This window comes from Rhodamnia argentea, chromosome 1 (genome assembly GCF_020921035.1).
Source record: "Rhodamnia argentea isolate NSW1041297 chromosome 1, ASM2092103v1, whole genome shotgun sequence".
NCBI classification, from domain to species: domain Eukaryota; kingdom Viridiplantae; phylum Streptophyta; class Magnoliopsida; order Myrtales; family Myrtaceae; genus Rhodamnia; species Rhodamnia argentea.
The window spans coordinates 34,661,824-34,688,402 of NC_063150.1; the positions used below are offsets into that span (position 1 = coordinate 34,661,824).

General features: G+C 39.4%; 5 protein-coding genes across 10 annotated transcripts; 3 read left to right on the forward strand and 2 right to left on the reverse strand.

The window, feature by feature from the left end:
• The first annotated feature begins 662 nt into the window (after window positions 1–662).
• Window positions 663–1,559, forward strand: LOC115738823 (beta-1,3-galactosyltransferase pvg3-like). Its single transcript, XM_030671550.2, has one exon. The coding sequence runs from the start codon at window positions 663–665 to the stop codon at window positions 1,557–1,559; it is 897 nt and encodes a 298-aa protein (XP_030527410.2).
• Window positions 1,560–1,718: 159 nt separating this feature from the next.
• LOC115739018 lies at window positions 1,719–4,726 on the reverse strand. Its single transcript, XM_030671869.2, has 4 exons — window positions 4,553–4,726; window positions 4,253–4,384; window positions 2,443–2,630; window positions 1,719–2,083 (listed from the first exon to the last, which is right to left on the reverse strand). The coding sequence occupies exons 1-4, from the start codon at window positions 4,609–4,611 to the stop codon at window positions 1,872–1,874; spliced, it is 591 nt and encodes a 196-aa protein (XP_030527729.2). The 5' UTR covers window positions 4,612–4,726; the 3' UTR covers window positions 1,719–1,871.
• A 1,460-nt stretch (window positions 4,727–6,186) lies between these two features.
• On the forward strand, window positions 6,187–15,949 carry LOC115738861. 5 transcript variants are annotated; one of them, XM_030671632.2, is made up of 16 exons: window positions 6,187–6,518; window positions 6,609–6,692; window positions 7,121–7,194; window positions 7,281–7,314; window positions 7,648–7,706; window positions 8,292–8,406; window positions 8,500–8,537; window positions 8,641–8,738; window positions 8,917–8,972; window positions 9,457–9,736; window positions 10,012–10,127; window positions 10,986–11,042; window positions 13,637–13,702; window positions 14,025–14,099; window positions 14,582–14,722; window positions 15,506–15,949. In XM_030671632.2, exons 1-15 carry the CDS (start codon window positions 6,270–6,272, stop codon window positions 14,642–14,644), a joined length of 1,464 nt encoding a protein of 487 aa, XP_030527492.2. In that variant the 5' UTR covers window positions 6,187–6,269; the 3' UTR covers window positions 14,645–14,722; window positions 15,506–15,949. The 5 variants fall into 5 exon arrangements, with proteins under 5 accessions (XP_030527492.2, XP_048128742.1, XP_048128750.1 ...); XM_048272785.1 differs by lacking the exon at window positions 15,506–15,949 and adding an exon at window positions 15,195–15,262 and having other exon boundaries at window positions 14,582–14,705; XM_048272793.1 differs by lacking the exon at window positions 15,506–15,949 and adding an exon at window positions 14,314–14,506 and having other exon boundaries at window positions 14,025–14,208; window positions 14,582–14,717.
• A 1,383-nt stretch (window positions 15,950–17,332) lies between these two features.
• LOC115738868 (ras-related protein RABH1e) lies at window positions 17,333–20,947 on the forward strand. The gene is made up of 6 exons (XM_030671644.2): window positions 17,333–17,551; window positions 18,377–18,447; window positions 18,941–19,029; window positions 19,402–19,513; window positions 20,123–20,213; window positions 20,501–20,947. The coding sequence occupies exons 1-6, from the start codon at window positions 17,435–17,437 to the stop codon at window positions 20,642–20,644; spliced, it is 624 nt and encodes a 207-aa protein (XP_030527504.1). The 5' UTR covers window positions 17,333–17,434; the 3' UTR covers window positions 20,645–20,947.
• Window positions 20,948–22,443: 1,496 nt separating this feature from the next.
• On the reverse strand, window positions 22,444–26,164 carry LOC115738866. Of its 2 annotated transcripts, none has more exons than XM_048272803.1 (7): window positions 26,007–26,164; window positions 25,377–25,491; window positions 25,214–25,290; window positions 24,756–25,043; window positions 24,367–24,451; window positions 23,374–23,482; window positions 22,444–22,708 (listed from the first exon to the last, which is right to left on the reverse strand). In XM_048272803.1, exons 1-7 carry the CDS (start codon window positions 26,028–26,030, stop codon window positions 22,627–22,629), a joined length of 780 nt encoding a protein of 259 aa, XP_048128760.1. In that variant the 5' UTR covers window positions 26,031–26,164; the 3' UTR covers window positions 22,444–22,626. The 2 variants fall into 2 exon arrangements, with proteins under 2 accessions (XP_048128760.1, XP_030527503.2); XM_030671643.2 differs by having other exon boundaries at window positions 24,367–24,472.
• Between the last annotated feature and the right edge of the window lie 415 nt (window positions 26,165–26,579).

A 26,579-nucleotide genomic window follows, 5' to 3' on the forward strand; every position in this document is an offset into this window, starting at 1 on the left:
TAGTTTGAGCGAGGGTGTCATGGCCCTCACCAGTCACTAGTGAGGGTTGGGATGCCCATGCTTAGTCCGAGAGAGGGTATCCCGGCCTTGCCAAGATCTAGGCGAGGGCCATGATGACCTTCTCCAGGATCTCGCTTGTCGCCGACCATAGTTGTAACTAAAAGGAAACAAAAGAGAAAAAAGAAAACCTTGATGAAAGGTTTAAAAATATAGAATATTGTGAAAAATGCCCTCGACAGCATTGATTCGTACCACGTAGGATGATCGGCATTCACATTGGCAATTTCTGGTCAAATTTAGCCAAATGGACTCAATTGGCAAAATGTGAAAATACTTAAAATTGAATTGGGAAAAAGAAAACGTCTAGAATTTAATTGATAAAAATACAATAAGTTTAGATTTTTTTGGACAATTTTTCCTGTTGATCGAAAGTCATTCCGCTGGCCTGTCACGCCGAGCATGCAACTTAGGAAAGAGATGCACTGGGCAAGCGATAATTGCAGGCTCTTTGTTCACATGCAGTGGCTAGGATGGTAGTTCCAAGGAGAGATGAGCAAAACGTGAAGCTATCAATATCACATTATTAACACCTCTTCTGAACTTGTTCTTGTAGGACCCGTTTCCTGGGATTGTTACACGCAAATGATCAGAGCTAGGAACCAATGAAGCAAAGGAGTATCTTCCTAGTCGTGTCGATCACCTCCCTCGTCTTCATCATCTTCGTAATCTTCTTTGCTCTGTTCGATGCCCCGATCAAGTTCCCGATTATGGCTCCGTCTGATAACAGCTTTAAGCTCACTGAACTGCCGGCTACAACAAGCGGTGCTCCGTTCAGCCTCCTCATCGGGATTCTGACGAGGCCGAACAATTTCGACCGCCGCCATTTCCTTCGGCTAGTGTACGGCATCCAGTCGTCTCCTGTAGCCGAAGTAGAAGTCAAGTTTGTGTTTTGCAGCGTGACCAATCCCGAGCAGAAGATTTTCTTGGCGCTCGAAATCCTGAGATTCAACGATATAATCATCCTTAATTGCACTGAGAACATGAACTACGGTAAGACCTACACGTACTTCTCCTCGCTCCCCGACATCCTTCCAAGGCGCTTTGACTACGTCATGAAAGCTGACGACGACGTCTACATCCGGCTGCCGCAGTTGGTGTCCTCGCTTCAGCCGCAGCCAAGACAGGATTTGTACTACGGATTCGCGCTTCCCTGCACGAGCATGAATCCGCACGAGGGGTACATGTCCGGGATGGGGTTTGTATTATCCTGGGATCTCGTTGATTGGATTGCTAAATCGGAAATCCCTAAGAATGATATTTTTGGACCGGAGGACAAGTTGGTCGGAAGGTGGCTGAACGCGGGGAACAAGGCAAGGAACAGGTTCACAAGCAAACCAGCAATGTATGACTATCCAGGAACCAACGGAAGGTGCTCTCATGAGCTGGTGCCATACACAGTGGCGGTTCATAGGCTCAAGAGATGGGATCAGTGGTTGCATGTGCTTGAATTCTTCAATGTTACCAAAGACCTAAATCAGTCAAAACTTTATAATTTGTGAGTTTCCTTTCGCTTATTCTAGTTGTTCAGTAAAATTTATGAATATGTCAGTCGGGATTTGATTTTGCCTCATGTACACCAATTAAAAAAGAAGAAGAAGCTATTGAGCCTATATTTTTTTTTATTAAAATTGAGCCTATATTGACTTGCACGGAAACTCTCAGTCACAAACTGATGGCTTCACCCAAGTTTGTTGCATCAAATCTTAGAGTCACCAACAGAAATAATGTATAACACAAAACGACACAACGCGATTAGCAAAACCCAAAGCCTGCCAAAAAGTTATGAAGCGACGCATACAAAACCGTCACTCTCAAGCGCTAGCAGATGACTTCTGTGTTTCTCCATGCTTCTGTTCTGAGGATGAGCAGCTCATGCACGCCTTACTATCTGGAGGAGGAAAATCACCCGGCAGACTTATACGAAAAGTCCGTTGCTTCTCTTCATTTTCAGGAACATGGAGGAGCGCCTCCATGATTAAAATTTCCCAATCCCGAGGACGCAGAAAGGACAACCACGTGTCATCTGTAATTATCCAGATATGGCAATCAACTTGGGTATACAGCTTGCAGATAGGCTATGGCAAAATGTCACAAGAACAATACTGCAACAAACACTCATTCAATTCGAATTTTCATAAACGAAGAAATTTGGAAGCACAGCTGCTATTACAGAACCACATTTATACACTTTCACTTATTATGATGCCCTTATGCTATATGCAAGTCTAACAATTGAAAAGGCCTCAATTAGGAAGGATAGTAAAAAAAGTAGGAATCAAATCTCAGGAAAAGTAACAACACCTCTTTTCTCATCAGAAATAACGCGACACCACCTTGACAGGGAGACAATGAGAGTTCATTAGTTCGACAGAATATACACACCTCCATTTCTGACTGCCTTCAACTGGAAGATTCCACTGCCTTGAGGACCGGATACAGGAAATGTGCAAGAAACAGAATGCCTCTGATGAGCAACTGCTAGAGATGCATTGTACCAGGGGCCCTTCTTAATCGGTTCCCCAAGGGCATCTATGATTGCCTTGCTCTTACTTGCTTTATCCACAGCCTTACTAAATAACATCGAGGCAAAGACCAAGGAAGTGTTAGAAAATTTCAATGATGAGAACCGAATGAACAAACTGACGATTAATGGTCATTACACTCCTCCACCAAAAAGTTCAGCAAGAAACAAAAGAACCAGCAATTTAAGGACAGATAAGGAAAAGAATACTAACAAAATATAATTACTGCATAGCAGCACAGAGGACCGCTCTAAAAAGAACTTTAGTTTGAGGTATAATAAGCTTGTAGCTGAATAATAGAAAGCAAAATTGGCAGAAATGTGATCCCCATGACTAGCCGATCATGTATGAGCAAAGTACAACGAATCAATTTTTTATCTTGCTGAGATTTAAAGGACACTTTTGAATTTTAAAGAATAAAACTCCTATTGTCGATCTTGTCAACAAGAATAAAACTTCTGTGTTTAGGGATAGCATTTGTTGCAAGTATTCTCGTAGACTCAATTTTTGGTTCCCAAGTGAAGTTTGACGACCATATATATGATTCTAGATAAAATTACTCGTACATGTAGTCTAGTTACATGAAAATTGGTCAAGATTCATTTAATTTCTTCTGAAAATGGATCTTTTAGCCAAGCTGGATGTTGAGGGATAAGTGTTTGTACTCAAGCATCACACGGAATCCCTGATCACAATTTACCAATGGAGATCATGTAAGACTTGACAGGATTATTTTAGGGAGTTCAAGGACTTGACTTCCTAATTAAATTGTTTTTGGATTGAACTGCACATGTCCCCAAATTTTAGGACCTACAAAGAAACAAAAAGGTCAAGGAAAACGTCTCTTCACTTTTAACCAGTTGGTATAGCCTTAAAGTGAAGGGTGAGGTTACTCTGAGCATTTGTTAATTACTTTTTGTATAATAACTTCTTTGGATTTACCAAAAATTCGGAATTCGAAAGCTTTTCCCCAGAGAGCAATTGGTTTCAAAAGCTAGCTGTTACATTGATTTGCTTTCTCTAATTCTGCTTCCTCAACTTTACTAAAATGGCTATACCATAGGTTGTATCAGTTAATATATATCTCGGCAATCATAGAACCTGGTCATGTAAATCAGGAGTGTATTTTTGGTTGCTTTGTGCACTTGCAATGCAAAGATATTGCAATCAACTTCCTCATTAAAGCTATACAAGATATATATGCTTATAGGATCAAATGTTCAGTATTATCTATAGATGTAGGAGGTCTCATGCAATATACACTATTAATTATCCACGTAAAGCATGGAAACAAACAATTTGAGCCGAGATCATTAGTGAAAATGCATAATAACTGAAAAGCATCGAGCCTTAACAAATTGGTGCGCCACCCAGGAAATCTTTTAAGGACAGGCTCCCAGTATATTCTCTTTTGAGTATGTAAAGTATAAAAGACACTTCTCAAGTAGAGCCACATTAGCCATGAGAGTTCATAGGCATATGAAAGGCAACCAAGTTCTCCAACCCAGTCGATATCTTTCAGGCTCAACCTTCACTAAGCACTACATTACAACCATGTCCCCATGCTAACTCAAATAATCAAATTTCCCCATGCTCTGGCAGCTCCACATTACTTGTTAACGTCAAGAAGTTTAACCCAAAGAATTGCTACAGAAACAATGAGAAACTACCTGCTGCAGTCATGATAGATAACAAGATCGTCAAGAGCGCTCAAAGCAACACCACCCGTCACCGTGATCAGCACGAACGACACGGCCTTTCGTACGAAACTGCTTTTGCCCTCATTCGAAGGCTGCGCAGAACTGCGAAAACGCCAGCATCAAGTATGTAAGCCAGCCACATTTAACAGCAATAATCTGTCGCTTTCTAAATCAACCAATGCATCGAAAGAGCACGAACTGCCAATTCATGCAGCAGAACTCTGAATGAATGACACTAAATCAAACGGCCAGATAAAAGACCCATCGAACCTGGAGTATAGCGATTTCGGCGTACCCTTCGCGACGGAAACTATCCTTCTCGCTAGCATTTCTCACTCTCCGTCCGTATCCCTCTCTCCGACGGCGGAATTCTCGTCGGAGCAGCAGATTAACCGTCCAGACAAACCGGGAAGATTCTCCGACAACCTGGTTGAGGAATTTCATCAAACGGTTAGACTCATCACCTGAATTGACCCACCATGCGTACCGAAAGCAAGCCGGGGACGACAATCTGTGCTTGAGAGAGAGACACAGAGACCTCAGAGGTTGGGGGTTGTGGCGCCGTCGCTAGCTGCTCTGTTCGAGCAAAGAGGGAGAGCTTAAACTTTGTCAAGAACAAGACATTTGATTAAATCCCGGGATTATTTCTAAAATTCCCATATTGACCCCCAAATTTGCTAATTCAATGTCAATTTGCCCCAACGTTTTCGTAAATATTCTTTCGAGGCCATATTTTCTTGACTAAAACTTGGCCCGTTGTTTCTGCACGCTCATTCGACCCGTTTCACTCGGCAAGATCACGTGTCTTTGTAAACCTTATACGTTTATGTCCTAAATACAGTGTCATAATTGCGTTGTATCTTGAATTTCATTTTTACCCTCGCTTTTTTGAGCATGCGTTCCGATAATTTTGAGTTAAGTAAGTCCAATTTAAAGAATACGATAGCTTGAAGTTGGTACTCAAATAACATCCAATTAAAAAGTCCTTTTGTGCCGATTGATTCTGGGTGTTTTGCCTTCCTTCGAGCTTGAAGAAGAAAACACGGTGCTGTTCCAACACACTAAGGACAGCCCCGTCATGGATAGCTTCATCGCCCTTCTCTTTTCTTGGCTTTAAGTCTCAATCCCACCGTAAGTCGATCTCTCCATCTCTGCATCTATCATCTTTCTTCCCCTTTTCTACGCTTCAATCTCAGCTTTGTTTCCTGTAGCCGCTGCCATGGATGAGGACGGTGAGCCTCGAGCTTGGCCGTGCTTGACTAGGCCTCAATCTTCATTCAATGCTATTGATTAGGGCTAGAAATTGAGCACAAGCATCGCATGATCGTAGGCAAGCGAGATTGGAAAAGGTAAGAAAGACAAAATAAAGACCTCGGTAAAGTGAGTTACGCCACGTCTAGAGCATGGCGCCACGCAAGACCTCTATCAACGTCGTTCGAACATCAGCTAGTGTCCCTGCCCTCCTTTGTGTATTCAAATTCCAAAGTCTTCGTAGAGAAAGAAGACAAAGAGAAGGCAAGAGAGGAATACAAATATTAGAGAGGGTAGAGGTAGAAGGAAAAAAATTCATCAAATGCTAGACTTAGGCTTAAAAGCCATAGAACTAATTGATCCTTTTTTTTTGTCCTAATTAAACTTTGTGCACGACTTCCGGCTGTACTGATAGAGAATTCTCACATTTAGAAATGTATATTCGTTCAAACAAATCTCCCAAGTCGGTTGAACATCCTTTATTTATGTGTAAGTGGAAGTGCAGGGATCAAATTAAAATGTATTTATAAGTTTAGGAAAATTCTACAATTAACCCAGTTTTAAATATCTTCATTTTACTCCTCTAAACCGCACGTATGACATATGACATGACATATGACATCGTACTTCTTCTTTGTCCCCACGGGGGAAATTCTGGAAGATCGTAAAAGCGTTCTCTCCACTTCTCTCACTTTGCTTATTGCAAGCACACGTTGATCGAGACACAGAAAAAAGCATGTCCGAGAAGAAGTTCGGCCTCGATTGTCGTCATCTCCCAGCCACCGGCGAGATGAAGAAGGACAAAGAGAAGTTGAAATTGTCACCTTCCGCGAGGAAATCGCCGAATCGGAGCAGTCACGGCGGGAGCGGGGAGGAGCACGGCGGAGACGGTCAAGGATCCGACGGCGGCGGCGGCGACGATTCCTCCATCCCCGCCGTCAGGTTCTCCTCCCGGAACGATTCCTCCAAGTACGACTTCGTCAAGGTTTGTTTCCCCGAGGAAGACGCGATTGTGTGCCGGTTTGGTTCGAAAGCGGAATCTGAATTCACTCTTCTTCGTTGGTGTTTCTTGCAGGTGAAGGTGTGGTTAGGGGATAATTGCGATCATTACTACGTTCTCTCGAGGTTTCTCCTCAGCAGAATGTTGACCGTCACTAAGGTTCTTCTTCTTCACTTTTCGACTTCGACGTACTGCTAGTTCCACATTTTAGTGCTTTTTCTTTTGAATGTTAGCTTTCCTTAGGCTACAGCAGCCACTCGATGCTCTAATCGTGTGATTTGAGCTCTGGTTAGGATGCTTCAGAGGATTTTCAGCTTGCTAATGAATTGATTCCCCAAAGCTTGCTAATGAATTGATTTCCCCTGCATTTGCGTGCTGATAAAAATGTGACGATGAGCCAATTTTAAGAAGAGTACTTCTAATTACAACTCGTCTGGGTGGCAGTTGGCACCTTACGTTTAGAACATTCTGCAATGTTTGATCCACATTTGCATTGGTCCACTCATGTACTTTCTATGTTTTGGATGAAGTAGTGCAATATATTGAAGCTTGGAGATGATAAATGATCTTTATGGTATTTGGCTCAGATTCCGAATCATGTTGCCATCAAAATCGCTCTTGAACTGAAAAAGCTGCTCATAGACAACAGCCTTCTGGATGTGTAGGTCTCTCTCTCCCTTTCTGAGTAGGGTTGTTCTTGCACGACAACATGATTGTGCTATTCTTATTTCATGTTCTATCTTGCAGCTCTCAGTCTGATTTGGAAGCTAACCTCTTCAAGGTAATTTATCCCTTGTCTCTGCTTTCCTCTTGGTCAGGTAATTCTTCAGAAAACATCTAAATTGGAAATTTGACATTTAGATCAAACAAGTGCCATACATTGCTAATATGTAGATGAGAAGTACACAAAATATTATGTCTTGATGAAAGAGAGATGTTACTGGATCACCTGAGCTGATACCACGTAGAACCTGTTCGCTAGTCATATATTAAGGAGCCTTACATCTCTTTTTTTTTTTTGTAATAATTCATTTGAAGGAATTATAAGCTTTAATTTGATTAATATCACTTTTGAACTCTACTCAGTTTCCTTCCATTTGCTTTTTTAATGCAGCTCATGGAGCGGCGGGGTTATGGAGAGGAGTATATAAATCGTTACAAAATGATGACTAGGTAATTAAGCTCTGCTAGAATCTGCGTCACCTCCCCCCAAACATTTTCTTTCCAAAACATATAGCAAGATTACAATTGACCTGATCTTTTTGTTCTTGAGATGACATGAACAATAAAAAGGGGGCCATTTTCTTTAGGTATTTTTGTAAAGTAGAATGTAAGAAATGCAATGGCTTGCAGTTGAGAATCGAAGGGTGAATTCATGGCTGGAAAATTCTCTATGACTTTGACTAATTTCTATATAGTTTTCATGGTGTGTGAAATGCATGCCTTATTGCAAGATGTGCAGTGCATCTCTTGATTTCCTCAAATATTTTCCTTGTGCCCCTCTCTTTCTTTCTCTTATTTTGTTTTATGTGTATATTAGCTTCCGGCAATCGACAATCTGTACTTTGATAAAATATCCTATTTCTTGTTTCTGTGAGTTGTTTCTGGTTACATGTTTTCTCACAGTGAAAGCAAGCTCATTTAAGAAGATGGTATTACAGGGAATTGTAAAATAAGAGTAAATTACTCAAAAAAAAAAAAAAAATTCAGGAGGTGTCATGGAGTTTATTCTAAACCTGGGATTAATTCTTTTTCCAGATTTCACCATCAAAGAGTGCCTTTGGTTATCCTAGTGTGTGGAACTGCCTGTGTTGGTAAATCTACCATTGCAACACAGCTAGCTCAGAGATTGAATTTGCCAAATGTCTTGCAGGTAATAACTTTCCCCCTCAATCTTGTGGAGTTCTTCTGTGAAAGCAATTTGTCTCATAATTTTATTTTCTATTTGTAAATTCCATGCATGCAGACAGATATGGTATATGAGCTTCTGAGAACCTCGACAGAGTATGCTATCGTCTACCACTGTACTTCTGTTTTTGTTTGCAATACTTTGAGTTATGAAAATTTATCACAATGAGCTAGAATCTCATGCACAATTTACTATTAGTGCACCACTAGCATCCATTCCCGTTTGGGCACGAGACTATAGTTCACCCGAGGAGCTGATTACAGAATTTTGTAGAGAATGCAGAATTGTTCGTAAAGGTAATCTCTCTGATCCCTTTCTCGGCCTTCTTCAGTTCTATAATTTTGTTCACCATACTAGCAGATTGATACTATACTTGACATGAACCATGTCGTTAGATATTTTCTGCTCAAAGTTTACTTTCAGTGCCTTTTTAGCAATTGGGCATAATTCCTGTGCTATTAATCTATTCTTTAGGCCTTGCTGGAGATTTAAAGAAGGCGATGAAAGATGGTAAGCCGATTATCATTGAGGTATGGACATATTATTGATCCTTTAAGGAATTTTTATTCACCTAATCTTTTTGTGCAATACTGCTGCTTACGAGACCGTAGGAGAATTGACATAGATGAGATGCCGAGCATGTCAAGAATGAAGCTTCTAATTTGAATACAAAGCTGCAAGCAAATTATTCTTGTTCCTTGTCATGAGACATGGAACAGAAATGGACCACTCTCTGATTGTTTTTTTCAAAATTTGATAGTATAGGGAGCTTTAAAAAGAAAATTATAGAATAGTGGAGCTTTCACTCCAATACCAAGCTTAAAGTTTGTTCAGTGAAATAGAATCCACCTTATAGCATACCTTCTCGCTCCACTGTTAATGGAAAGTTGTGATACACTAATCCTTTTTTACTTTGAATATTTTTGTCTTGAGCGCTATTTTTAGCTTGCCATCACTCCCCTATATTTTGTGCAATTTAAAATTCTATAAGTGGTGCTTAATGTTTGTTATCAGGGAATACATGTGGATCCAAGCATTTATTTAATGGATGACGAAAACAAATTGCCTGCTGATGATCCAGCAAAGAGCAAAGAGGCAAAACCCTTACCTGTTACATCAGATGGTTGTTCTGCCACTCAAATGGAAAATAATCCTTCAAGTATCTGTCGTAGTCATGATGAGAATAGCAATAGCTCTCTTGCTCAAGCGAACTTTGAAGAGGTTTATGTTGACCAGTTGCCTAAAATGTCAGTTTCTCTGGAATCTATGCATCTAGCTGGAAAAGCCACTGAATGTAAGACCCATGTTTCATTTGATCTCTGCTTTCATTTTCCCTATCACCTCTGCAGATTTAAAATTGTATCGTCTTTCATGGGGTCGTGGAAAGAAGTCCTCCAAGACGTATGGTTCCATATTCTCGTTCTAAATTTGTTCAACAAGATAAAGACTGATTCCATAGAATGACAGAGACATTCATGTTGGTGGCAGTATGCCTAAATGTATTATATTAGAAGATATGCTATTCCCATTAAAGTTTTCTTATTTGCCTTCTGAATTTTGCAATTCCAGGTCAAAATGTCAATGACGCAGAGGAAAATACAACTATGGTGACTAGGAAAGAAAAGTCTGGTGCTGAACCAATAATCGTTCCAATAGTTTTGAAGATGGCAGAATTTGATCATAAGGTTTAACAGCCTGTTTCATTCTCTTTTTATTCAATATTATGAGCAGTTTGCCAATATTGTTGCCTGAATACAGTCCAGTTGATGTTTGTTCCTTGCTGTTTTGCTTTTAGCTTGCTGGAAAGAAGCTGCAATGTATATCTAGCATATTCTTAGCATCATGCAATGTAGAAGCAGTGAAAGCTAGTATCCCTGAGACAACTCATGTTTCATACGTGAAGAACGTGGCACAATGGTTAATATATCAAATGAATATGTGCATTGACTGCAGGCAACAGTTTGAAATAATTTTTGTTCCTGAATTTCTAACCGCTTATTAGTCAAAGAAACTTCGACCAAGTGTTCTAGGTGAATTTGGCGGAATGGTAAAAATACTAAAGGGCTTGGTGTATTAACTCTTAATGGAAGGCAAATATTTGGAACATCTTTTTGCCTTGCTCCCTGAGCATTTGCTGGTGGCAAGACTATTTCAAAAGAATCAAAAGAGACTTCTCTTCTTGGCAGAACTTGTGTTTGTATCCGTCAATTATAGCCATTTTAGGGGTTGTGTCCACTGAGCAATTGCTGGCTGACAGGAAGATGCTTCCCAGTATTTGAAGTTCTGGGTTAGAATATTTACTTCTTTCCCTGGAAACACTGCTGATGCAGTAGTTTGTTATCTTAGGACCGCCTAAAAGTAATCATACAGTAAAGGATTTACTTGGTTACAGGATATTAGCTCTCCCAAGCTTCTGGCGTATCAGTTACTAAGATGGCAATACCATATCGGTTATTGGTAGAAGAAGTTTAACAAAATTTGTGATCTTGATATGTTATTTAACATCTAGTTTTTACATGTCATACTGGTTTGTTTGTCTGCAGGCATTACTGGAGGAATGGATCTCAACGCGGACATTTAGTGGTAAATGTCTTCTTGAGGTATGACTAATGACTTCTCGAATGTTTGTTAATCCAAAAGTATAATATGAACATGCATCTAGCTGATGAGTAATGGTAGCACATGGAAGTACATATCTGGGTTTTCTTTAAAGCTGCAATCTTGCTATCAAGCGTTGACGAAAAAGAGTTACTGATGAGGACAAAAAAGATATCCTGATGAAATGTCCAGCTATCTATTTGTGAGGCTAACATGTCACCTTAGATTTACATCAAAGAGTGTGTGATTGCTGAAACATACTCAGTGAAGGCAGAGAAATCGATAAAGCAGGCAGCAGTCCATGTGATTTTCTCTACAGGGACAGATTAAGTTTTGGGTGATGAAGGTACTAGTGGGCATAAGTGGTAGCAAGGAGTGGTGTGGGTCATTTTGTCGTGAAGTGCGGCACTCCCACAACATGTGGTTACAGTGATCCTATTGTATATGGCCGCTATATCATGCTCATGCAATGCATGGTTCATAACCAAATTTTTAGTTAAAACTTAGGTGATAAACTTTATGGTTACTAAGATAACAAACTTTATGGTTATTATGCATTGGTTTTGTAATGACGACCTTCTAACTTTCGTGTCTTTGACACTGTAAACTTCTTATGAAATTATATTTTTATTAATGATATTAGTGTACTTTCATTCAATAATTATGGTCTTCTTGGCTAATAAAAATTAAATGAATTGTTGAGACTATAATCAAATAATACCGGTTGATCATTAATGCACTGTAATTAACACGTGATTTACAAGTTCACTGTAATATATATAGTTACATCTTGCTGCTTGGAAATATAGATTGAAGGTAGGGGTGGCAAAACTGAACCTAAAACTGAACAATCGCTGAACTAATTTCTTATATTTTTTTTCATTTTCTCCAGATGGTATAAGAACTGCATTTTTTCTTGGTTCGTTTGGGTTCTTCGTTAACTGAACCGAACCATTTAAAATATGAAGTCGAGGCGACATTAATCACCTTCCTCGTTTTGCTCTCGCTGCTGTGTGTTCTAGGTTTCTCATTCCATCACATCTCACTTTGAAGCTTTTTGCTTCAGGCACTTCATCCTCTCTCTCTCCTCATTGGCTTCTTACCTTCCTTGGCCGTTGAAGGGCGAGGAGAGAAAGAAGGGGCCTCGTGTCTCACCAAACGCCGCTCTGCTTTGCCCTCTTGCTGAGCCTCCAGCTCTCATTATCCCGTCCAGAGCTGATTCGTGGTTCCGGAGGTTCTTGTTTTTTCTGCTCGACGTTGTTCGTCGTGCTTGTCTCGATTGTCTTGAGGAGCTTTTGCTTTAGAGGAACTTTCTTGATACTCTGTCTCAATGGAGAAATTGATGATTATGAACAGTTGAGAATTAGGGTTTTGTGAAGAAGAAGAAGAAGAAGAAGATGGACCAAATTGATTATTGGCTGTTGGGGGGGGAGAGGGAAACTAGAGAAGAGAGTGAAGAGAAGGGGGTGGCTTGGGATATAGTTGTCTGAGGTGGGGTTGGGTCTTTGCTGCACTGATTTACCGAAAACTGAAAACCGAACTGAACCAAACCAAACCGAACTGAAAAATTCAGTTCTGTTCGGTTTGGTTCAGAATGTGTTTGGTTAGTTATTCTGCGTTCGTTTTTAAACCGACTGAATTACTTTCCCCCTAATTGAAGGGGAGAGAAACCATTTGCGCTGAATTGTGGATGGTATGACGTGTTGTAGTATACAAAGCAGCTTTCCTTTTGTACGTTAGTTCTTGTTTGTTTGGTCTAAAACATTGGGAGTAATGAAGATCCTCAGATAAAGAAACACACTGGAGGACGTAGAGTCGTAACAAGGCACAAATATAATATAAAGGCTGGAAAATAAGGCTCTCTTCATGTGTGGATATAATTTTTCCAGGATAAACCATAACATTAAGCAAACTTGACTCATTTCAATGAAGTCGTCATGGCTCACGTTAAGCAAAATTGCCTTTTCATTACTGATATTTTCCAGTAATTGTTCTTGATGTGAAAGGAGAGGACTTCCGGCAATATTTCCTCTTTCTGGGAATTTCACAAGCTGTACATCTTTCAGAATTTGCCTTGAAGTTATAGTCCTTGGACATGTTTCCCCCCTCTTTTTGTCTCTCTTGAATGTCAAACTAGCGTCTGTACCTACTGTTTGATTGTCGTGAAGGTCGTGAAGGCAATAAAAAAATGTAGACAACCTTGAAGGTGAGAAAAGAAAAAAAGATTAAGAAGTATCAATTAATTGAATCGTTTGTCAAGTTGATGCTTCGTTGCAATTTTCTTGGCCCGCTTAATGTCCCATGTCTGTTTATCTTGTTTCCTTGGTGACTCACCTTCCTTTTGCATAGTCTACAAAGAATGTTAACTTGCCGGTCCTAATTCGATCCAATAATCTAGTTCATGTATTGGCTTTCACCCTGGTTTATGCATGCTGATGTCTATTGTTCTTTAGTTTCCTGTTGTTAATAGTTACGGCCGATTTCATATCGTGAGCATGTTGTTTTGTAACTTTATGCTAATGTTCCTTTCTTCATTTGTTCTTATGTTTGCACCTTCATGCTTTGTCTATTTGACACTTTTTTCTGTCCTTTGCAGGACAAGGATAGGTTGATAGGCAATTTAAAAACTATTCAAGATTATCTTTGCTCGTTTGAAACACAGGTTTGCAGATTCATGTGTTCCTGTTAGTAAAACTAGGTTCTTTCTACTCTTTATTCCTATCCTGTATGTGTTTTGACCGATCATCATGGCTCTACAAAGCATAAAACTCTTTTGCTGTTGAAGCTAATCCTTTAGCGCGAAACTTAAAGAGACCAAGGAGTCAATTCTTTTGATGGTATGGTTCTTGGTGTTCTTAGTTAGAAAGGTCACATAGAGGAAGTGTACAGGCAAAACTTAAACTATTTGAAAAAGCCGGAGAAACCACTATTCTATATTTGGTCTTGCATTTTTCTGCACCTTAATTCATTTTTTTCTGCCGCAGGGTTTGACGGTTGTCAATATATCTGCAACAACTTTCCCGCAAACATTAGATCATCTTCATAATTATCTTCTTCAGGTATTTTCTTTACCGTTGCCTTCTCATGTTGAATAGTGGGTTCAGACATATTACATACACTTGGAAGCATGTTCATGTGCATGATACACAAAGTAGACAAGATTTTGGGGTGAGTGGTTTTGGTTGGTGGACGTCTTGTTCGGTTTGCTACCTTCTCTTTTGAAGAAGCTGAGCGAATATGAAAAAGGTTACAGGCATTATATTTCTTTTGCAGACTTGGAATGAAATCTTGTCTTATTATACGCAATGATATAGCTGGTGATGTCCCCTTCCTAAGAAAGCAGTTCACTCTGGAAAAAGTGACAATTAGTAGATTATATCTGCAGCCTATGAATGAAACTATAAATATTCAGACTCGTGCTTCTACAATATTGTTGAGCTCGGGAACTTGCGGAACACTATTATTGGTAACTTTTGCTTCAAAATAAGATCATTCTGAGGGCCTAAAATTTCTCTCTGCTCATTTCAATTCCCCTTTGCAGTGTATTGAGCTAGGCATTTCGTCATCTTCAAGCAAAAGTGGCGGGCACACGATGGAAAAGTAGGTAGGGATTGGATGATAGTTTGAGCATTTTCTGTTGTGAAAGTCTCTTAACAGAAGGTGTACGATGATAAAAGGTAATTTACACTTTTTTTTTTTTTTTTTTGGGGGGGGTGTGGTTAATATCGGCCAATTTCATTCTTTTAACTAACTGAGGAATAATTTGCAAATTGATAAAACCAGGTGGACAAATTTTCCACCTCCAAGGAAAACCACTCTGATCTCCTATTAAAAAAATTCCCAATTCTCCCTTTGGGGCTTCAACTCTTACATAAAGTTCTTGCTTCGGCCATTCAAAAGTAGGAGAAGGTTTTTTACTAATGAATCGGTATTCAAAATCATTCCATTTGGGATCCCTTTCTCAGCAAAGCACCAGGTTTCTAAATTCTCATAGGGTCCCCCTGGAATTCCTTCCAGGGCCTGTTGGGGAGGTTGGGGGCGAGGAAGTGCAAAACAGTTGCATTTCGTCTTGTTCTTCTTGCTGCTGTCATTGCTATTATTTTCTTGTTGCTGCTGTATATGTTAGTTCGAGTACTATGAGTGCTAAGTATGAGTTATGTTGAGGGATCGTTACCCTCAAAGATGCTATCATCTAGTTCCCTGTTCTCCTGCGGTGCTGGTATTATGCCATTCAGGCAGTTGCCTGACCTACATATTTTTTTATTGTACTTCAGTGTGCATATGGCAGAAGAAAGTTCTATATTGTTCTCACTTGATTATTGCATGTTGCGTGCTATCTCTGTGTTACATCTACCCATTGCTAGTAGCAGACTCTAATACCATCGTCCCTTTTTTCAATCTTCGATTTTCGAGCCATTTGTTTTTTCTATGCAGACAATGTGGTAAATATCCCAAATGTGCGGTGATGTGAGAGAGCAATCTGATAAACAAAATGTTAGAGACCAACTGAAGTAGCCTCAATGCTGCCCTGGAGGCTTTCTACAGGTAGCAGATTGCCTTAAAATTGTTCTTCCATTGCCCATGGCGAAGCTCAGGCAAATGCTTCCTTCAGAGGCGATAGCAGTTGAATTTGTATCGACGGGAGCAAAAATTGGCGCACAGTTTATGCTCATCGGCAGCTGAAGTGGTTGTGGGACACGATTGATTGCACGAGTGCTTCATTTCACATTATAGTTTGTAACCACTGAATTGGACACTGCTATGCTCGATGTGATGAAACAGCCGTAGTCTTTGCTTGAGTGGTTAGATTGGATATCAAGAAAGGAATGCGGACTGGTGAATGGGTTCTCAAGACAAATTGAACAGTAGTTAACAGGAGTTAAGATAAAGGGATGATCGTCTGATGATGCGAAACGTGCCTTGTTGGCCCGTAAACTTAAGCAAATTCTGGCGATACCTTGGTTTATTCCTCGCGATGAGACATGCCACTCTACTCTAGAGAAAAATTATAACTGTTCCTAATGCATGTGAGTTCAGTTCATATGTACCGTCAGGGGTGGTGGGTCGCGCAGCTCAGTTATACCGTTAGGCATGGTGAGACCTGCGCAGGATTCCCGTTATCTGGCAGGTATATGAATTGGGTTCAAATGTATCGAGGCACGTAATACTTGTTTTTGCTCTGTGGATTATCAATAAGAAATGATTTCACTATCAATAACAATTTATGTTTAGACACTTGCTTTTCTGGTGTAATGATATGTGCAATTGTTTAAAAAAAAAATTCAAATAATTTATTTTTCGTGGAACAAACACAAGCGGAATTGCAACTTTCTTTTGTGATCTTTGTTTAAAGAGAGATCTTTGTCCCTAGGTCGGCCTGTGGTAGTGCATACTATTTAACTTTATTTGACATTAAGTTTAACCATTAAACTCTCTCTGAAAGGTGTATAGGTGCAAAACTAAACGTGTAGATTTTTTTTTCAACTTTTTTATAATTCGAAGGAAAAATTCAAATGTGTTCCTCAAGACTGTTTATTGTAGCATTAGGAAAGTAGTAGTAACTTATGCAAGCAAAATCCGGTCATCGGCTTTTGGTGGCTTCGACATGTGAATTGGATCGATGTGAGCAAGCAATTTCCTTCCTCGGCTTGGTCTGCCCACTTAGGCCGCTCAGGCACAATCATCAATGAAAAGAATTTAGTGATTTTTCGATTATGGACGCCGTAGATAAGAACTAGAGGCTCCCGGCAATATTTTATAAGATTATGACATCATTTGACGACGATACATGTAGAAGTCGGAAATAAAGTCGATTAGAATGCATATCACATGAATAAAGACTCCATGTGTTTTTCGAAAAATGAATGATTCAGAAAATATTTTCTTAAAAATAATCGTTTGTATCGCTTGAAATAATTAGTCAATGAAAAATATTATCATTATCGAGAATAGTTTATGTTTTAACATTTTCGTCGATGATGAAAATATTTTTCGATCATTCATTTTTTAAGCGATCATGCTTAGAAAAATATTTTTTTAATCATTTTTTTTTGGGAAACAAATTGAACACGCTGTCATTGGCCGCAGGGTGTATAAATGGAGTGGAAAAAAGGAACAGTGATGAAACGGGGAGACGAGGGAGGGGTATAATCGTCAAATGGGAGAGAAGGCAGGGGCATAATAGTCCCGAGAAAGAAAAGAGACTATGATTATGATATGGCCGTCTTCGTCGTGCATGGCGGTTTCTCCTCTTTCACGAACTTCGTCACCTCTCTCTCTCTCTCTCTCTCTCTCTCTCTCTCTCAAGTAATTCTCTGCTCGTTAGATTCAGATCTGAAACACCGCTGCGAACCGACGCGATTCCAATTCAATTTGTGAGGAGAAGGAGAAGGAGATGGCGAACGTGTCCCCTCTTGCCAAGTACAAGCTCGTCTTCCTCGGGGATCAATCGGTCGGCAAGACGAGCATCATCACTCGCTTCATGTACGACAAGTTCGACACCACTTACCAGGTCCGGAATGCGATTCAATCTGGTTCTTTGATCGATCATTTTGGCTCGTCGCTAGCCCCATTCGTGCATGTGTACATAATGTGTGGGTGGTGGGATTCGGTCGGTGTTAGGACCTGAAAATTCCACCTTTTGTGCCGTTCGATGTCGGGCGTTTTGTTGAATGCGGCGTCGATCGCGTGCGATGCTTGAAAATGGAATGTGGTCGTCTGAGAGTTTCCAGAGATGACGTTCCTACGAACGTTTTCAGATCTCGACGCCTGTTATTGCATCATCATTGGGTTACGCAGAAGACTTTTGACTTTGCTAATGGCTTTTTTCTGAACTGAACTTTGATGAATATGACCATACTCTGCTGAAACGAAAAAAAAAAAATGGTTCAAGTGCGCTACGCAGAACACCTTCGACTTTGCTAATGGCTTTTTTCTGGACTGAACTTTGATGAATATGACCATATTCTGCTGAAAGTTAAAAAAAAAAAAATGGTTCAAGTGCACGAAGGATACCAATTTAATAAGCATGTGATGGCTTTCTGTGAACTGAACCTCAAACAATGATTGGAAAGAGCCGGGTACATTGAGTAGGGGTGAATCGTAGTGGACAAAGACCAAGCTTTTCCATAAAAACAAACTGGGCTGGTTGGCAAAGGTGGCTACTTGCTTCAGTGTTCAGTGTTTGCGTATTAATATCATCACATTCAGATGTCATGAAATTTAGCATCCAAATGTGAAAAGGAAAATGGGAACTTTATTCAGTAGGATTCTTTTGAGATCGGATTCCCATTCTGTGACATGAATAGGCTCACTTCTTAAGCTGTCTGAACTGCAGGCCACCATTGGAATCGATTTTTTGTCAAAGACCATGTATCTTGAGGATCGGACAGTGCGATTGCAGCTTTGGTAGTTTACCCAGCCTCCTGAGTCTTGCTATTTCGTATACCTGACATGCAAGTTTGTCTGAATTGAAATGGGTAATACCAGGCAACATTGATTGTCTGATGGGCAAAAAAGGTGTAGTATCTTATAAAAACTGGACTTAATTCGATCTTAAAGGGATAATGGAGGTAAAAGAAAAGGTGAAGATGCCCATAGAGTGCTGGTGTTGCAGACCAAGAAAATGTTGCACTTGGATACATCTCTTTTCTCCCCAAGTTCATATAAATCAGTCCCTTCAGAGCTCGTGATTATCAAAGTAACAATTAATGACGTCATTTTTTCTGATTGTTTTATATGCGTCTCTTCATTTTTGCTAAATTTTTAGTGGTTAACAAAGTTGATTGTTGAGTATACAGGTGGGATGTGTTTGATCTTTTATTATACAATAAGTCAACACGGCGTTTGCTTGATTTCTACACATTTTCATATATCACATCCTTGACTTTTTTGAAAACAGGGATACTGCTGGACAGGAGAGATTCCGTAGTCTCATCCCAAGTTACATAAGAGATTCATCTGTTGCAGTTATCGTGTATGATGTAGCCAGTAAGTATCAGTTAAGGAAGAAATTTTTTAACCCTTCCTTAGTTACCCTGTCAATCTATGAAGTAGCCAGTATCAGTTGAGGGAAATCTTTTTTGATCACTTAGTTAACCTGTCAAGCTCTTGTCAAACTTTCATATTTCATACTAGAATTGCAAAGGAAACTAGAATTCGGAGTATCAACTTTGTCCAGGAGACAACTATTATTTATAATGTGGACTGGACTTTGTGTGTCTGTTTATTTCTAGTTCTGGTATTGATTTTGCATTGATTTGAATCAAGGAAATCTTTCTGGCAATTATTTGCTCAAATTAGTGAGTTATCTTGTTGGCTGAATGTTTGGTGAGGATCTCACTGTTAGTGTCATGTTTCCAGATAGGCAATCCTTTCTGAACACTTCCAAGTGGATTGAGGAAGTTCGGACTGAAAGAGGGAGCGATGTAATTATCGTCCTTGTTGGGAACAAAACTGATCTTGTTGATAAGAGGTAGGTAACCTAATAACTTTGATCTTTTCAAACTTGTGTGTAGCATATTCTTGTCTCTGTTTAGTCTTAGAATTAGTGGAAGGCATCATAAGAAATGCTAGTTAGTTCTGGTTGGAGCTCTGTCCTGATTAGTGCCATGTGCCTCCAACATTTCCCTAACGAGATTGTTTATGTTTCTCCAATATTTGATGCCTTTTTCCAACTAAGATGACAATGGGACTTTATTTTCCTGCAAGAAGCGTGAAACTTGTCATGCTTAAGTTAATTTGTTGGCCAAAATATCATGAACATGACAATTGCCAAAGAAGTCCCTTCCATTCTAGAAGAATATGGAATTTACTTCTCTTCAAAAGACTCTATAATGTGTTTACATTGCATTTTTTGGATGGGAGTTGGACTCGTGGTCAAAGTCAAGTATGGATCTTCTCTTGGTTTGAATTGTAATCTGCAGCAAATTGAGATGATCCTAACTGATTTCTTTTCTAGAGGACTTTATTGTCTGTAAGAGGAGCAACGACTAGAGTTCACTAAACAATGAAGCTTTCGGCGGTGTATTTAGAATGGTAAATAAACTGCTATATCTAATGATCTGTGATTGAAATATCACAGGCAAGTGTCGATAGAGGACGGAGATGCCAAATCCCGTGAGTTTGGAGTTATGTTCATTGAAACCAGTGCAAAAGCAGGATTTAATATTAAGGTGACAACATTGCATTCCTGGTTTTTTTCTTTTCAGTATTAATTCAGCTGAAGAACTTCTCAAAGAACGATTTTTTGAGGATTTTCTTCTATTTCTATGGATTTATTCACCTCAGAATGCAGGAGTTTCATCTGTCAACTTCTTTCTTGAACCTGCACCCTCATTTTTTATATGGTGCAATCTTGTACCTCCGTTATCTTCAGTTTCCACCTGTTTATATATGTAATGACAGCCGTGTCTTTCCATTCTTTTTTCTTAAATGTGCTTCTCATTTTGGGAAACGGCAGCCACTCTTCCGAAAAATCGCTGCAGCCTTGCCGGGGATGGAGACACTTAACTCTACAAAGCAGGAAGACATGGTTGATGTAAATCTGAAGCCCACCGTAAATTCTTCCCAGAATGAGAATCAAGGAGGAGGTTGCCCTTGCTAAGTGCACTTCTGTTCTTACTAGAAGGCAGCTCACAGATTTTCTTCGTTTTGTTTTTTTCCTTTTTCATTCCAATTTTTATGTCATTGTTTTCATGTTCTCCCGACCTCTTTTCTTTTTTTTTTGGTCTAAATTCTCCCTACCTTACTTGGTCCATGATGAAAGCGATCTAGACAACAGGTGAGATTCAATAGGAAATGGCAAATCTTGCTTTGCTTATGCTTGTACAAGTGAGCTTAGTCAGATGAAGTGCAATCTCATTTTTGTTCTGTACGCGTTGATTGCAACTGAATCATTAAATTCCAATCGTAGTCTTAGAAAATCCTTCCTCTATCTATTGGAAAACTTGAAGATACAATGTTTTCTCTCTCTTGTTTCTTCATATGAATGCCCACAAACCCGTCTTTGTGATGGAATGATCGAGTCTCTCGCAACTGTGCCAAGTTGATTTATCTTTCAGATTTACTTGTTTTGTTTGATTTTTATCTTTATCTTGAAGCAATGTACCTCTCTTTGAAGTGAAATTAAAATTTGCTTCTGACAAAAAAAAAAAAAAAGAAAAATGGATCCCTTTTTTTTATCAGAAAAATCTTTCTGTCTACTTTAATGGCTAAAGCCTCAATTGGCCCAATGCCTGATCAATGAGTGGGCCTGGGCAGTCGGAATTGTCTATAGCCTGCCCACGATATGAAAAGAATTTGAGGCTGGCCGGACCAAACTCAAGAAAGTATGAGCTTGTCTGAGCCTACCTAAAGCATGCTTCGGATAATATTTACTGCCTTAGATGAGCAAACAGGTTGCCAGGCCCATGATCAGGCTCAGCCTAAGAGTTTTGATGGAACTTCCTAACATGCTATTTCGGAGAGGGGACATGCTATATAGCAAAAAGCAAAGTGAAAAGGGAATTTTGAGAGAGAGCAAAAGAAGACTTCTGAGAAAAGAAAATATGTGATTAACATCATACATGTCAGTGGCACCCTATAGAGACTATCAATAACAGTTTGTCATCCATCTGCAACAATCCATCCCACTTCTCAACTTATCTATGATTCGAATGTGGATCCCCAGCAACAAACCTATAGTCAATAGTCATAATCTTTGCCTTCTTCTTTGGCCCGAATTTTTTTTTTTTATTGAATTTGTTGGCCAGACTTAAACAATGTCTTACAACGACTTTATAAATGCTCACTAATGGTTTGTCATCTCTTAGAGAACGAGAAAATTTCTCGGGCATCATTTCACCTCTAACCAGTTAAGTTGCTACATCGTCTAAAAGTGTGATTTTCCCATTCTGTCAACATAGGAAAATCACCCCAATGACCGCTCTTCTCACTTGGGAAGGGAGAGATGGGGGTTTCGAATCCCCACTTTCGGGGGGAGTTGGGGGTGGAAATGCATAAGGAGAGAGCAAGGTTTCGCAACCTGCGCAAATACATAACACATATGGTGACTTGTAAAATAGAATAGAATAAAACCAAACCAAATCCAAAAAAAAAAGAGGAAAATCACAATCTGTCAACCTGCCAAAATGGTTCTGACCTTTGAATAAAAATGCCAAAATGGTATTTTACATTTCCATGTCGGAGAGGATCGTGACTGCATGCCATGTGATAATCGCTCTCAGAGGGTTTATTCACTTCCGGTCAATGGCCACAGTAGTTTTTCCCAGGCCAATAGAGAATGACGCGCATATAGACAGGACAATGACAAAACGGTACCGCATTAATGGCTTCCAAAAGTGTGCCTTTTTCCCTATTGAACATAATCTTTAATATGCCAGTTCATTTCTGAAAGACCATAAGCATGATAAGAATATCTTTTGCCGACATTTTATCACAGTAAGCATTAACAAGCGATCCAAGTTCAAAGCAGTTGAGCAGAATCATCTATGTACACACAAGCCTAGTAACACTCACACTGGAAAGAAAGAGGAAAGAAAGATCTACAACAACCAATTCTAAACATAACATAATAGCATCAAACTGTTACAAGCTGTGCTCGAACCCAATACCATTGTGCCTAACTCTGAGCGTTAGATAAATGAGTACCAATGTCCCAAAGCTTGACCTGCAACCACAACAACAGGAGATTACTAAGGTCATAGAGACAGATCTACTGAATGGGCAAGAGTAGATATATCCCTTTCACCCATATGTTCATCGTTTTAGGTGATAATATTCTGCATTGTGCATGTACTGTTTGTCTTGGTTCTCCATTGACGCTCACACAGCTTAATCAATTAAGGTTTGCTCTCCCATTTTGATAAGAAATAATTCTGTTCATGCTGAGAAACCTGACGCGGTATAAGTACTATAATGGTCAATAGATGGACCATATTGATGGCTCCTCCTATAACTTGGCAACAGATCATTTAGTACACGGCAAATTTAGCGGATAATGGGAACATTATAGAATTGCTATCCCATTACGGGTGAAAACTATGTAGTTTTTGGTTAAGGGCTCTTTTAGGAAACTTGTTAAGCAACTAAATAAAAAGCGTGCCCTTAAAATGAGGTAACATTTCTCCAGATATGTCATCTTTGGATATCAAACATTTCCTAAATATGTTTCATCACCTAGGTATGCATAACAACTGCCCTTAATGCTGGACATGGAGCATGCCCTTACTATGAAGAATAAAGAGCTTAGGATAGGTTCTGAAGTAGAAATGACTGCAGAAACTTGAACAATTAATTGAGGCTGTCTTCAGCTGCAATGAAATTAAAGCTTACAAGATGGAAAAGAAGATGACAATTTTCCTGGAATCAAATGAGGCAGCACGCTTGTATCTCCTCCATCTGTTGTTTGATGAATCATGAAATTTTTCTATAACTGGCTTTTCTGTAACATAAAAAAAAAAAAAAAGGCATAGAACAAACTTTCAAGCTTAGCAATTACACTGTATGAAACATGATACAGACTTTAAGGCCAGTACGGCAAAATGCATTAGAAGAGAGAAACGATGAAATGCAGGTATCAGTAAAAGCTCAAATTTTTTTTTTTTTTTTTGGTTCGAAAAGCTCAAAGTGGTTGAAGAGAACTTGTTTTACATTTATGAAATATACACCTCCAAATGCAGGTTGAGTCTGTTGGATGAGCAAATTATCATGTGAAAAATAGACATGCAGAAAGTTGCTACGCTGGATTGGTATGAAGTGAGCACCTACTTGTAAGTTTAATGGATGAGTTCTGAATTCATACTTACAAAAAGCTCATTTATTTTATACTTCGAAAATTCTTCACCAAGTAAAATTCTACGAAACATGGATTCATTAAGAGATCTGATAACTACTTCAGCAAGATTGTGTGGTAACACCTTCAACCAGAATGTCATATTTTCTGTGTACAAGAATTCAAAGAGAGGCACAAAGAGTCATGGTTTAGATTAGTCCTGAGTTCACATACATAGAGCAGTAAGTCCATTTGACAGATTTAAATGGTGAAAAAAGAAGTGTGTTTGGCCACAAGATTAAGATTTATCTTAAAGTAAAAATGAAAGTCGGATCCAGACATGTCCTAAATGTTTATAAAGATTTATGGTGCTTGACATTAAATAAAAGTTTCATTTCAGATTCTAGTGAAAGAAAAAATCAAAAAGCTAAAACGAACAACCAGACCAAACATCTACTAAATTAGTTCCTACAAGTAGCATCAAAATATCCAATTAAAAGATTACCAGAAGACAATAGAACAAAGATAGTGTCACAGTGTCTTCAAGCTCATACCTTTACTAGGGAGCTTCAGAAACATTGCACTGTGATCCATTAGTAGTTGAGCTAACTTTTCGCCTGTCTTCAAGCTCACTTGTCTCTGCAAGACCTTTGGAGTGTTCTGTGAATGGTCAAAATCCGATATAAGCTACAGTGAATGGCATAATAAATATAAAAAAACTTGTTATACCATGCTACAGAGGAAGTACCTTAAGAAATGATTTTCACACCCAGCTTTTAGATGAAGAGTTTATAAAACATTCCACAAAAAAGACCTCAATATCAAATGTCATACAAAACGAAAGATCTAATCACAGACAAAACAAGTTATAAAAGATTTTGAACTGGTTTTTTATGTAGTACCTTGCTCATCTGTAAGTAAAATATGATAGAGCTGCACTTACAGCAAGCAAACTAGCGCTGTTTTTGTTCCCATGAGATTCCTCGTGGGGTTTAGATTCTTCCACAGTTTCTTTCTTGATATCTATATCTATGACACACTGCGAATAAGCTTCGAAGCTTTCCTTTTGAAAGTCAATGCATTCTTCACAATTTGCGTGGGCATCAAAGCATGTCTGGTTTTCACATGGATCTTCAACTTCTAGTAAGCCAAGGACTGCTAGCTTTGATCCACACTGTGCACTCATATCGTCTTCATCAGGCAACAGGGAAATGCTATAGACATCATTGTCCTGCACCAACGTGTTTTCCCAATCTCATTATCAGATAACAGAGCAAGCTCAAAAAGACGGGATGCCAAATGACGAAGTTAATCTGCAAAGGCTAAATGATAATGACTAACGAGACTGAAAGTGCTCATCTATGTGATCCTCAAGAAAAATAGAACCTCGTCATTACTTACCAATGCTTGTGAATGGTGAATGGGGCAGTTTAATTTCATCGGAAGAGAAGCCTCGTCAAGGAAGAGTGGGTACAGACCTGAATCAAAGGCCAAACAAGTTTAATGAGGATTTATCACCGGAACATTGTTTAGTATCCTAGATGATGTGTCTGAAGCTAATTACCGAGCTGACAGTGTTGGCTGTCTTCCTCAATAATCGAATCTAGTGCGTGGAAGCACTGACAACCAATGGGAAGACTGCGGCTTGCATCTGCAATCAATGGGAAGCAAGCTCTTTCCTGTCGAAAACCCTCCTATCAGGACGCGGCTATGCTTACTTATTGATAAATAATTGGCACTCACTTAAGTAGCTAGACAAACGTATTGGGAACACATCAGATCATCACCAGCACATAGCAAGGAGGGGGAGTTGGCAAATTTCTTGGCCAATCCCAAGATCATAGAAGCCGAAGTTGGCTTAACAAAAACTTGACCCCTAGTTGAGCTGGAGCTTCATTTTGCATCTTCCAATTCCCAAGCTCAGTCAAGCATGCGCCCTCAAGTCTCTCACAAACATCGAGACCTCTAATTTTTGTCAAAAAAACGACAAAGCACGGGCCCAACTTCCATTATCTTTCAACCCCCAACACTAATATCATTACACTTCACAGGTACACAGAAGGAGCAGAAATTTCAGAGACGAACCGCCAACTCACTCGATAAAAATCAACTCGACGGCGAATCGAACGCAATGCTGCGAATTAGAAAGACAATGTGCGGCGGAACACAGGTTGAGAGCGAAGCGCGACTTCACCTGCTCGCGAGAATTGACCGCCATTGCCGCGGAGACGGCTGAGGAGAAGCAAATTCGCACCGTAGGAGAGAGATTCTAGTGGTCGGGCATCGTCTCAGCAGACTGAAGTGGTGGCGCGATTTGCCGGAAAGCAACTGACTGGTACGCTCTTGACGGCGACGTTCTGACCAAATTACACTTTCTGACCAAATTACCCCTTCAACTTTTATCCGATTTATCCATTTATTTTTTTTTTTCATTTTAACGGTTCATTAAATATATAGAAAATGTCACCAAAAACTCCGAGATACTCAACACATTTCGTAAAATTTTATTTCGTGACACCGAAAATCTCAAATTTATATCGTATGATACATTTATCTTCCGTAACATTTTTATTGAAATTTGTTGTTAAAAGTCTCGGGTCGAACCAAGCATTATTAATATTTTTTTAGGATAAATGGGCATTGACGTGACGCCACATCACATTAAAAAAACAAAAGAATTAAAAAAAAAATCAAACCTTTCTTCATCATATGCTGGAGCGACAGTTCAAGCATGGGCCGAGTTAGGAGATTGTCTTCGTGATAATAT

Coding starts and splice junctions, on each gene's coding strand:
- LOC115738823 (XM_030671550.2), top strand. CDS start 663: ATGAAGCAAAGGAGTATCTTCCTAGTCGTGTCGATCACCTCCCTCGTC.
- LOC115739018 (XM_030671869.2), bottom strand. CDS start 4,611: ATGCTAGCGAGAAGGATAGTTTCCGTCGCGAAGGGTACGCCGAAATCG. Junction 2,631..4,252: donor ATCTATCATGACTGCAGCAG/GTAGTTTCTCAT, acceptor GATGTTATTTAG/TAAGGCTGTGGATAAAGCAA. Junction 2,084..2,442: donor GAAGGCAGTCAGAAATGGAG/GTGTGTATATTC, acceptor GGATAATTACAG/ATGACACGTGGTTGTCCTTT.
- LOC115738861 (XM_030671632.2), top strand. CDS start 6,270: ATGTCCGAGAAGAAGTTCGGCCTCGATTGTCGTCATCTCCCAGCCACC. Junction 7,195..7,280: donor GACAACAGCCTTCTGGATGT/GTAGGTCTCTCT, acceptor TCTATCTTGCAG/CTCTCAGTCTGATTTGGAAG. Junction 7,315..7,647: donor TGGAAGCTAACCTCTTCAAG/GTAATTTATCCC, acceptor TTTTTAATGCAG/CTCATGGAGCGGCGGGGTTA.
- LOC115738868 (XM_030671644.2), top strand. CDS start 17,435: ATGGCGAACGTGTCCCCTCTTGCCAAGTACAAGCTCGTCTTCCTCGGG. Junction 19,514..20,122: donor ACTGATCTTGTTGATAAGAG/GTAGGTAACCTA, acceptor GAAATATCACAG/GCAAGTGTCGATAGAGGACG. Junction 20,214..20,500: donor AAGCAGGATTTAATATTAAG/GTGACAACATTG, acceptor GGGAAACGGCAG/CCACTCTTCCGAAAAATCGC.
- LOC115738866 (XM_030671643.2), bottom strand. CDS start 26,030: ATGGCGGTCAATTCTCGCGAGCAG. Junction 25,291..25,376: donor CAGCCAACACTGTCAGCTCG/GTAATTAGCTTC, acceptor CCTTTGATTCAG/GTCTGTACCCACTCTTCCTT. Junction 25,044..25,213: donor TTCACCATTCACAAGCATTG/GTAAGTAATGAC, acceptor ACGTTGGTGCAG/GACAATGATGTCTATAGCAT.